Source organism: Oratosquilla oratoria, chromosome 41 (assembly GCF_046742065.1).
Source record: "Oratosquilla oratoria isolate Oo_2021 chromosome 41, ASM4674206v1, whole genome shotgun sequence".
NCBI lineage: Eukaryota > Metazoa > Arthropoda > Malacostraca > Stomatopoda > Squillidae > Oratosquilla > Oratosquilla oratoria.
This window is the reverse complement of record NC_134817.1, coordinates 27,694,832-27,707,440: the sequence shown is the minus strand read 5'-3', so window position 1 is coordinate 27,707,440 and position 12,609 is coordinate 27,694,832. Positions and strand designations below refer to the sequence as shown.

At 37.0% G+C, this 12,609-nt stretch overlaps 1 protein-coding gene across 2 annotated transcripts in view; it reads right to left on the bottom strand.

Moving 5' to 3' along the window:
* The window catches only part of ninaC (STKc_myosinIII_N_like and MYSc_Myo21 domain-containing protein ninaC), a 68,336-nt gene that overhangs the window by 10,561 nt on the left and 45,166 nt on the right, over positions 1-12,609 (bottom strand). For both annotated transcript variants that reach the window (XM_076178331.1, XM_076178332.1), the window contains exons 25-27: positions 5,099-5,200; positions 865-977; positions 129-284 (exon numbers count right to left, since the gene is read on the bottom strand). In XM_076178331.1, the coding sequence (XP_076034446.1) occupies positions 129-284; positions 865-977; positions 5,099-5,200 (371 nt within the window). The remainder of the gene's footprint in view (positions 1-128; positions 285-864; positions 978-5,098; positions 5,201-12,609) is intronic.

Genomic DNA, 12,609 nt, shown 5'->3' with positions numbered 1-12,609 from the left:
TATAAAATTAATAATGGTAAAGACATATTTTGAATAGATTTATGAAATGATACAAGGAACTTTGAGGGTATTTCAAGACAATCGGAAATCTAATAATCCAAGTATGTTGACATGAATTAATTTCTCACCCTCTGTGAAAACATGATGAGGTCAGTCATCTTTTTACTGTTTGTGTACTTGCTCAGCTTCTTATCAAATTTCTCAGGCTGCTTCTTCTGTTTCTTGAATCGTCCCCAGTATCTCTGAATTACCAAGGCAGCATCTTCTGGAGTCAGACCCTCTGCCTGATAATCAAAGAATAACACCATCTTTGTTTAATAGGTAAAGGAACAGTTTACCTCAAATTCAATATTTTCGTTTTATACAATAACTTCATACAGTATGGAAATTCCATACAACTGTAGTATTCAAACTAAGGGTTAGGCATATGGATCATCAGGGCTAAGGGCCATGGCACGTAAAAAGATAGAAATTATATGACCAATTTAGTATTGCAGTGACACTATGATAACCCAGATACCTCTTATTTCTCTTTCTAATGTGTGCTGACAGGTATCTATTCTACATTACTTCATTCTTTAACATAAAGAAGGATGTGTGGCAATGCATTAGTTGTTAGTGGGTTGTCTTAGAATTTTCTCTGATGTTGAGTATTGAAACAAGTGCTATCAAATTAAAAATCAGGAATTGTTCCCAAATGAATTTAGTATTTCACCATGAACCCAAACACAGTGGCATCCTCAAATTCCAAAATCTGCAGGCCAACTAATATTTTGATTAATTTCTGTTCAGTTCATGTCATGGTCCAGTACCCCACTAGAATTTCTACAGTATATCTTCTCCAGTAAGTCCCACTATCATCACCTCAAGGGCTCCTTGTGCTTCAGCTGGATTGTCAAGGTGTTTTTCAACTAGTTTGCTGAGACGCTCTTCTAGGACTGGACCCCATTCACGGCGAGTCCTGTACCCACGGTAATCTGCAGGAGTGAAAAGAGGCAAAAAGAAATTAAACACATATATATACCAAGGCTTTTTCCCCCTTACAAGGGAGGTAGCCAAAAAGAAAAAGGCATAAAATCATTCCCATCCATTCCATCCCTGAATACACTCCACTCAAATTAAACACAGTTTGTGTAAAAATAAATAATGAACTAAATATATATATTAAATACACATACACACACACATGAAAAAAATCATTGAAACCCTATGTCCAAGACTGGAATATGCATCAGTAATATGGTCCCCACACAGAATGAAGGATATAAGCAAGATTGAGAAAATACAAAGGGCAGCAACCAAACAGGTCCCCAGCCTGGCAGATAAACCATATGAGGAAAGACTAAAAGCACTGGGTCTACCATCTTTGAAAAATCAAAGAGAAAGGTGATATGATTACAGTATTCAAGTCACTAAAGCGGATAGATTGCATTGACAGAAGAGATCTGATTATTAAAGAGGGGAGGGTTTTAAGAAGTCATGAGACCAAATCAAGAAAGACCACATATCTAAAGGATATGAAGAAATACAGTTTTCTATATAGATGCATATATACCCCTATCATACTTCTCAGGCACCTCATCTCAAACACATTCAAACTCCTTCTCTCTTCCTCTCTTATGTTCCATGTTTCTGCCCCATACAGTGCTGTTGGCACAATCACTCCTTCATATAATCTCTTAGCATCCATTCCCAAATGTCTATTCCTCATTACACTTTTTAATCCACCAAGGCATTTACTCACCTCTCTCAATCTACATTCTACCTCCACCCCCACTCCTCCCTTTCCTGCCACATTCACACCCAAGAATCTAAAAGTATCCACTTCCTTCAGTCTTTCACCCTTAATGCTCACTTCCAGCCTGCTGTCACTCTCTCCCCTTGTACATCTCATCACCTTACTTTTACCCACATTTATCTTTAGCTTCCTTCTTTCACACACCTTCTCAAACTCTGTCACTAACTTCCTCAATCCCTCCTCTGATCCTGCTACAAGAACAGTGTCAGCAGCAAACAACAAGTGGCTTATCTCCCACTTTTCTCCATCTTCTTTAACCATCTCCAACCCCTGACCCACCACCCTTGCATTCACCTCTCGCACCACCCCATCCATGTATAGATTGAATAGCCAGGGCGACATAACACATCCCTGACGGAGTCCCACCTTTACCTCCAACCATTCACTCTCTCCATTTCTAATCCTAACACAAGCTCTACTACTCTCATAAAAACTCTTGACTGCTCTTAACAGCTTTCCTCCTATCCCATATATCTGCAGTACCTCTCATGGTGCCTTCCTGTCTACCCTGTTGTAAGCCTTTTCCAGATCCATAAAAGCCCAAAAAACATCCTTACCTTTTCCTATAGCTTTCTCACATATCTGTCTTACCACAAAAATCTGATCTACACAACCTCTACCTGTCCTAAAACCACACTGTTCCTCACCAATTACTCCCTCTGTTCCTCTCCTAATCCTCTCAATCAAGACCCTCCCATAAGCCTTCTCAACTACACTCAACAAGCTAATCCCTCTGAAACTACTACACTCACACTTGTCCCCCTTTCCCTAGTAAAGTGGAACTATACAAGCACACCTCCAGTCCTCCGGCACTCTACCCTCTCTTAAACAAACATTAAATAACCTCACCAGCCAGTCCACCATAACTTTACCTCCTTTCTTCAGACATTCTACATGGCATCCATCCAACTCAGGTGCCTTACCTGCTCTCATCATCTTAACAGCTGCTTTCACTTCATCCTTCCCTATTTCTCCATTTTCCTCACTCCTCACTCTCATCTTCCTAGCACTTCCCACTGCAACTACCTTTACCTCCCTATCCTCCTTCACATTTAGCAACTCCCTAAAATACTCTGCCCACCTTCCTCTCACTACCCTCTCTTCCATTATCATCTCTCCATCTTCACCTTTTACCTTTCCTTCTCTACTTGATTTGCCTCCTCTGCCTCTCTTAATTTCTTTCCAAAACATCTTTTTATTACTTTCAAAATTTTCTGTCATACTCTTACCCCATTTCACATCTGCTCTCCTCTTTGCTTCCTTTATTTTATGTTTAACTTCCCTTCTCTTTACTTTCTACCTCGTCCTAATCTGCAGCCAATCTATGAATGCCTGCTTCTTCTCTTCTACACCCTTCTCTGCTTGCTCATCCCACCACTCACCACCCCTCCTTCCATCTCCTCCTGCCCTCCTTACTCCACACACCATATTTGCACACCTTATGACTCCCTCCTTGAACAATCCCCGTTCCTCCTCCATTCCTAGTTCTACTCTATCTTTCACTCCCTCCCACTCCTCTCTCAGCTTCTTCTTATACTCATTCTCCTTTTCTTTCTCATTTAAGCAGTTCACTCTAAGTACCTCCCTACCTTCTGCCCTTTATCTCTTTCTCCACCTATTCTCCACTCTCAATTTACCTTCCACCAGAAAATGATCTGATATTCCTCCACTCTCTCCCCTTAGAACATGTACATCCTTAACTCTTCCTACCATACTCTTGGTCACCACTATATAGTCCATTAATGCTCTGTCTGCCGCCCTTCCATCCACCACCCTCTCCCATGTGTACTTATGCTTGACTTTCTTCCTAAACACTGTATTTGCTATCATCAACTCTCTTTCAAGACATCTCTACCATTAATTCTCCACTTCAATTTTTACCTGGAACTTCATACCATCTAACCAAATAGCCTCCCTTTCCTCTATGCTCTTCTCACTACCAGGCCCATACACACTTACAAAAACCCTTCCCAGCTTCACCTTCACCCACATCAACCTTGATGAAACCTCCTTCCACTCCACTACACAATTACTTATCTCTTCACTTACTAGTATAGCCACCCCTTCTCTCCCTCATCCCCTCTTCACTCCTGAGTACCCCCCAGCTACACTCCCAAACTCACACTCACCCTTCCCTTTCATTTTAGTTTCACTCAAAGCCAACACATCCATCTTTCTTCTCACAAACATACTGCCTATCTCTTCCCTTTTACTCTCATCTTTACCACATCCACACACATTAAAAGACCCAAACCTTAGGGTACTGGTTGGAAAACTCCTAGACCCTCTTATGCCTTTACTTTTTTTAGGAATATCCCCTTTGGGGCTAAAGGTAGCTGGACTCCTAATTCCATCCCCCGTCCCGTTTTTTGTCACCTCTTATGACTCAAATGGAAAGACTTGGTGGGAGCATTCTCTTCCCCCACCACAGGCTAGGAAAAAAAAGGAAATGAATATTCAGAGAAATGGTACAGGACAGTAACAAGGGGTTGGGGGACAGCATAATGGAGGGACAGTTGTAGTATAAAAGTGTCATAATTTCTCTATGAACAGAGTTTTCCTCTATCACAGACAAAATGATGTGTGGCTCTGGTCCACAGGGGTGCCCCATATAGACCCTAAAGTATCAATTGCATGCTACTTTGCCACAATATCATGCAGCCAATACCCCAGACGGGTAGCTATTCAATAGATTTGATGGTTAACAATGGCAAACTATGGCATGTGAATAGCAATGTTTGGCTACTAATACATCACACTTCCAAAGATTCCTGACATTAGTTAAAGGTGTGAAGACGCTATTTTCGAAGTGTAGACGATTTATTCAGAGTTAAAAGAATAGCGTTTTTGTTGCCTAAATTCAAGTTTAATAGTAAAAATATTTCATGGGAATGGTCGGCAATGCTTTTTTATTTACTCTGCTCGAAGTTTTGAAAAAGTGTCTTCTGTTGTGCACATTGACCTTTAAGAGAAACTACAGAAATTACAACAAAACAAAAACACTACAAAAATACTCTAATAGTCCTAAATGGAAAATAATTGCTACAAACTACTGATAGTTTCAACTTTTATATAGAACTGGTATGAGGTTAAAAAAAATCACATCTGCATAAGCAAATATACAAATATGGGCAAGTCTAAGTCATCTAACCTAAATTAGAATTCACAAAATGAACATAAAATGCTATTACCTCAATAAACTACAAACATTCTACACAACAGTAGTACTACATGATTACAGTTGACAGCTTGCATGATGATCTACATAGACAAAGAACAAGACTTGGATATTAATCTTACGAGCTTGGATGAGGGTAGCTGCTTCTTCTTGGGACATTGCGGATTCATCAATGGAACTCTGGGCCTGCAGTGCTCCAAACATCTTGGCCTTTGTCCAACCAGCTTCAAGTTCATGATGAAGAAGTGCCAAGGGATCATGATAATGATACAACAAATGCATAACTTCAAGTTGTCAGATTTGATTAATACAGTATTTGACATGTAATTTTCTTTATTACTTCTGATCTTCTGTATATAGATGCTGTTTTATGTGTGGTTAAAAGTTTGTCACTGTTTTATACTGTACAACTCGTGAACACAACTACCCTTACTTGTCACAGTGTACACAATTTTTTTTTTTTTTTTTACTTGATTATTTCTTTATATATATATATATATATATATATATATATATATATATATATATATACACTGAGTTCAAATCTTAATATGATAACTGGAAATCAAGGATGTAGGTTAAGTACATGAATTTGAGGCTAAATATGATAGAAAATAATAGAGAATAGGAGATGGGGTACAATGAGCACTGCTCCTTTCCTATATACTACAATTAGGTAAATACATACACACACACACACACACTTTCAACGAACGGACGGCTTGAAGAACGTTCTGAAGAAAAGTGCAGATTGTGGATCCCAACGCAAAGAGAAGTGCCTTTTTGTACTTGCAGGGTGGGGGGAAATTGCTCGTGAGGCAGTAGGTAAGTAGGAAAAGAGGAGAAGGGGAGGGATTGCTGGGGAAATGGAAGGAAATGAGGATGTGGAGGACTTGGCCCAGGCAGACGGGCGTAAGGTCAACATGAAACGACCACCGGATGACGAAATGGCAAATAAAAATGTAAAGATTACAAGTATAGAGCGGACAAATACAGTAGAAAGTGACGAGAATATGTTCCAGGGATTTAAAGCGGGTGGGGGGGACACAACCCCCCCCCGACTGATAAGACTAGAGGAGAGAGTTGATAAGGTGATCGAGGACTTGGAACGTAAGTTAGGTAAGGTAGACTCCATCTTCCAGAGAATTGAAAGATTGGAACAACTAGAGAAGGCTAACAGAAACCTAACTGAAGAAGTAGAGGACCTAAAAAGACAGTTAGGAAATGTAAAGGAGGAGAATGAGAAATTGAAGAAGAATAGTAATGAAAACAGTGAGAAAATAGCTACAGAAGCTAAAAATTGGAGAATAACTCAAGAAGGGAATAAGGTTTCATTCACTGACATAGTCAAACAGCAATTGAAAGAACATAATGAAGACTCAGTTATTAAAGTGATGAGACAGAAGGAGAATATAGTAAGAGAATTAGCTGACAAAAAGAAATGTATAATTATATTAGGAATGGAAGAGAAACATAACCCAGATAGAACCGCAAGAATCAAGGAGGAAAATGAAAGGGTAAGCAGTTTATTAAAATTAGTCCAGGAAGATGAACCAGAAATTATAAAGGAAATTGAGGAAAAATTCAGACTCGGAAAATATAGTACAGATAAGACCAGACCAATTAAGATTAAATTCAGGTCACAAACAACGGCAGAGAAAATTCTATCCAAAACAGGGGAAACTAGCAACAAATGATCAATATAAAAAGGTATGGATAAAAAGAGAAATGAATAAGGAGGAAAGAGAGGCAGAAAAGCAGAAAAGAATTGAAGCTAAGGCAAAAAACGAGGAAAGAACGGAGTCAGAGAAAGAGAGATTTCTATTGGAGAGTAGTGAACATGAAAATAAAGCAGTTCGACATACTAAAGAAAAACATAAGGGAAACAGAGAACACAATGGAAGTGGCAGAAAACTAAGAGTGTCTTACACAAATATAGATGGATTGATAACAGGATTGAATGAACTGAATGATTATTTGAAAGAAAAAGAACCGGACATAATGGGAATTGTAGAAACAAAATTAAAAGGCCCACTACCACCCAACAGTGTAGGACATGATACATACAATTATTGGATTAGAAACAGAGAGAAAAAACAAGGGGGTGGAGTTATGTTTTCCTGACAAAGAAGGATATAAACGTGAAAGGTGTCATATATGGAAAGAATACAGTAAGAGATGATTATGATAGAAGTGGAAGACCGAGATAAGAAGAGCAGAAAATTTGTGATCAATTATGTGCCTCCGAAAACAGCCTCATGGGAGGAGAGTGAACATAAAAGTATGTTAGAGGACACAAAGATAGCATTAACTAAAATAATGGAAGACGGAGGAAGAATAGTTATGATGGGCGACTTTAATTGCAAAGAAATCTGCTGGGAAGAAATGACAGTAAAGAGTGGTGATGACTCATGGGAAATGCTCTACTTGAGATGATTACTGACCATTCAATGACACAATGGATACAAGAGAACACTAGGTATAGAAATGAAGAAGAACCATCGAGGCTAGACTTAATAATTACATCTGAACCTAGAATAGTGGACAAGATTGAATATAAAACACCAATAGGTAAAAGTGACCACATATTGATTGAACTGGAACTTAATGAAGAAAAAAAATATATGAAAAGAAATGAACAATATAGAAAAGGAAGAATGATGTATGAAAAAACAAACTTTGATAAAATAAGAGAATTCTTCCAACAAGAAAACTGGGAAGAAATATACAAAGAAGAAACATCAGTGGAAGAGAAATGGAATATTTTGACAAAAAATTTACAAAGAAGGAGTGGAAAAGTATGTCCCAAGACAAAAACAAGAAAAAGAATATGTAAAATGCTGGTACAAACAAAAGTTGTAGGGAGTTAAAAGACAAAAGAGACAAAGCCTGGACCGGATGGAAAAAAGACAGAAGACCTGAAAAATGGAAATATATACTGGTTATAGAAATGAATATGTACAAAAGTGCAGAGAGGAAAAAAGAGAAAATATGAAAAAGATGTTATAGAAAAGTGTAAAGATCAACCAAAACTATTCTACAGATTTGTAAACAATAAACTGAAAAACAAACAAGACTTGGAGAAATTAAGACAAGGAGGAGTTGAATACACTGAGGAAATGGAAATGGCAGAAATTATGAACAAACATGTTTAAATCAGTGTTTACAAGGGAAAATATACAACCTGAAGAGATTGAGTGGAAGGAAAAAGTCCCCCCTATGGAAGAAATAGAAGTAACGAAGAATGAAATATTGACACACTTGGGTAATTTTGATGTCAGAAAATCGCATGGGCCAGATAAAATAGCAAACTGGATTCTGAAAGAATGTAGGAATGAACTGGCAGACAAAATACATAGCATAATAAGCAGTTCCTTAAAAGAAGGAAAAGTTCCAGAAGATTGGAAAAAAGCAAATATAGTACCTATATATAAAGGAGGAAATAAAGAAGAACCTACCAACTATAGACCAGTCTCTCTAACAAGTACAATAGCAAAAATATGTGAAAGAATTATCAAAAGTAGATGGGTAAAATACTTGGAAAAAAACAACGTACTAAATCCAAGGCAATTTGGATTCAGACAAGGACGATCATGCGTCACCAATTTAATATGTTTCTATTCAAGACTAATAGATATAATACAAGAAAGAGATGGATGGGCTGATTGTGCATTTCTAGACCTAAAAAAAGCTTTTGACAAAGTACCACATAAGAAGTTGCTTAAGAAATTAGAATATGAAGGAGGAATACAAGGTAAATTGCTAAATTGGATGAGAGTAGTGATAAGAGATCAGCACTCAAAATGGAATGAAGTAATAAGCGGTGTCCCGCAGGGAACAGTTCTGGCCCCAATAATGTTTGCTATATATATTAATGATATGGATGAAGGAATTGAAAGCTATATGAGCTTCTTTGCAGATGATGCAAAATTACTGAAAAAGAGTGAAAACTGAAGAAGATTGTGAATCACTACAGAGAGATCTAAATAAAGTACAAGAATGGAGTAGGAAGTGGGAGATGGAGTTCAATACAAAAAAGTGTAGTATAATGGAATTTGGAAAAAGCAAAAACAGAATAACAGGATCATATAATTTGGGAGAAGAAGGAATAAAAAGAGTAGAAAATGAGAGGGACCTGGGAGTCATTGTTATGAATAATATGTCAACCTGAGAAACATATAAATAAGATTTTTGGAGAAACTTATAATTTAATAAGAACAATCAAAGTGGCATTTACATACCTGGAATGAAGAAATGGTGAGGAAAATCCTAATCACCCTGATAAGACCCAAGATTGGAATATGCAGCAACGATATGGTCACCAAGTACAAAAAAAATGTATAAAAAAACTTGAAAGAATACAAAGAGGCAATTACTTAAAACTGGCACCAACACTCTCAAAACTATCATATGAAGAGAGACTACAAAAACTTAAACTACAGACACTAGAGCAAAGAAGAGAGAGAGGAGATTTGATAGCTATTTACAGAATCATGAAAGGCATAGAGAAATTACTGATAGAGAGAATCTGATAAAATGGGATGACAGAAATACAAGAGGACACGGAAAGAAAATAAAAAAAGACAACAATAGAAGAGATTTGAAAAAGAACAGCTTTCCTCACAGAGCAATAGACAGTTGGAACAAGTTAGATGAGAAAGTGGTGTGTGCAAAAACAATACATGAATTTAAAAATAGTTTAGATAAAATGAGATATGAAGACGGGACCGCTCACGAGCATAAGCTCCCCTTCCCGTAAAATACAACTAGGTAAAATACAACTAGGTAAATACACACTTTCAACGAACGGACGGCTTGACGAACGCTCTGAAGAAAAGTGAAGATTGTGGATACCAACGCAAAGAGAAGTGCCTTTTTGTATTTGCAGGGGGGGGGGGAATTGCTCGTGAGGTAGAGGGAAAGTAAGGAAAGAGGAGAGGGGGAGGGATTACTGGGGAAATGGAAGGTAATGAGGAGGTGGAGGAAAATGGCCCTGACGGGCCGCCGGGTAGACAAAAGACCCCAAGACGAGTTGGATGATGACATGTCTAATAGGAATGTGAAGATTAGAGGTATAGATAGGAGCAATATAGCAGAAAGTGATGAGAATATTTTCAAGGGATTTAAAGAGAGTGGGGGGGACTCAAACCCCCCCCGACTGACAAGACTAGAGATGAAGGTTGATAAGGTGATCGAAGACTTGGAGAGTAGGTTAGGTCATATGAACACCATTTTAAAAAGGGTTGAAAGATTGGAAGAACTGGAAAAGGCGAATAAAAACTTAACTGATGAAATAGAAGAACTAAAAAGACAGTTAAGAGAGGTAAAGGGGGAGAATGAGGAATTGAAGAAGAATAGTAATAAAAACAGAGAAACAATAGCTAAAGAAAGTAAAAATTGGAAGCAAACCCAAGAAGGAAATAAGATTTCATTCACTGACATAGTCAAACAGCAATTGAAAGAACATACTGAAGACTCAGTTATTAAAGTGATGAGACAAAAGGAGAATATAGTAAGGGATTTAGCAGACAAGAAGAAATGTATAATTATATTAGGAATGGAAGAGAAACATACAAAACACAGATAGAACCAAAAGAATCAAAGAGGAAAATGAAAAAGTAAGCCAATTACTAGAATCAGTTCAGGAAGATGAACCAGGAATTATGAAAAAAATCGAACAGAAATTTAGACTCGGAAAGTATAGCACAGACAAGACCAGACCAATTAAGATTAAATTCAAGTCACAAACAACGGCAGAGAATATCTTATCCAAAACAGGGAAACTAGCAACAAGTGAACAACACAAAAAGATATGGATAAAAAGAGAAATGAATAAAGAGGAAAGAGAGGAAGAAAAGCAGAAAATACTGGAAGCTAAGACAAAAAACGAGAACAGAACGGAGTCAGAGAAAGAGAGATTCTATTGGAGAGTAGTGAACAAGAAACTAAGGAAAGTTCGACATACAAAAGAAAAACATAAGGGAAACAGAGAACACAAATGGAAGTGGCAGAAAACTAAGAGTGTCTTACAAAAATATAGATGGATTAATAACAGGATTGAATGAGCTGAATGATTATTTGAATGATAAAGAAACGGACATAATGGTAATTGTAGATACAAAATTAAAAGGCCCACTACCACCCAACATTGTAGGAAATTATGCATAAATTTATTGGATTAGATACAGATTGATAATGCAAGTGGGTGGAGTTATGTTCCTGACTTAGAATGATATAAACGTGAAAGGTGTCATATATGGAAAGAAATACAGTAGAGATGATTATGATAGAAGTGGAAGACAGAGATAAGAAGAGCAGAAAATTTGTGATCAATTATGTGCCTCCGAAAACAGCTCATGGGAGGAGAGTGAATATAAAAGTATGTTAGAGGACACAAAGATAGCATTAACTAAAATAATGGAAGACGGAGGAAGAATAGTTATGATGGGCGACTTTAATTGCAAAGAAATCTGCTGGGAAGAAATGACAGCAAAGAGTGGTGATGACTCATGGGGAAATGCTCTACTTGAGAAGATTACTGACCATTCAATGACACAATGGATACAAGAGAACACTAGGTATAGAAATGAAGAAGAACCATCGAGGCTAGACTTAATAATTACATCTGAACCTAGAATAGTGGACAAGATTGAATATAAAACACCAATAGGTAAAAGTGACCACATATTGATTGAACTGGAACTTAATGAAGAAAAATATATGAAAAGAAATGAACAATATAGAAAAGGAAGAATGATGTATGAAAAAAACAAACTTTGATAAAATAAGAGAATTCTTCCAACAAGAAAACTGGGAAGAAATATACAAAGAAGAAACATCAGTGGAAGAGAAATGGAATATTTTGACAAAAATTTACAAAGAAGGAGTGGAAAAGTATGTCCCAAGACAAAAACAAGAAAAAGAATATGTAAAATGCTGGTACAACAAAAGTTGTAGGGAGTTAAAAGACAAAAGAGACAAAGCCTGGACCAGATGGAAAAAAGACAGAAGACCTGAAAAATGGAAAATATATACCTGTTATAGAAATGAATATGTACAAAAGTGCAGAGAGAAAAAAAGAAAATATGAAAAAGATGTTATAGAAAAGTGTAAAGATCAACCAAAACTATTCTACAGATTTGTAAACAATAAACTGAAAAACAAACAAGACTTGGAGAAATTGAGACAAGGAGGAGTTGAATACACTGAGGAAATGGAAATGGCAGAAATTATGAACAAACATTTTAAATCAGTGTTTACAAGGGAAAATATACAACCTGAAGAGATTGAGTGGAAAGAAAAAGTCCCCCCTATGGAAGAAATAGAAGTAACAAAGAATGAAATATTGACACACTTGGGTAATTTTGATGTCAGAAAATCGCATGGGCCAGATGAAATAGCAAACTGGATTCTGAAAGAATGCAGGAATGAACTGGCAGACAAAATACATAGCATAATAAGCAATTCCTTAAAAGAAGGAAAAGTTCCAGAAGATTGGAAAAAAGCAAATATAGTACCTATATATAAAGGAGGAAATAAAGAAGAACCTACCAATTATAGACCAGTCTCTCTAACAAGTACAATAGCAAAAATTTGTGAAAGAATTATCAAAAGTAGATGGGTAAAATACTTG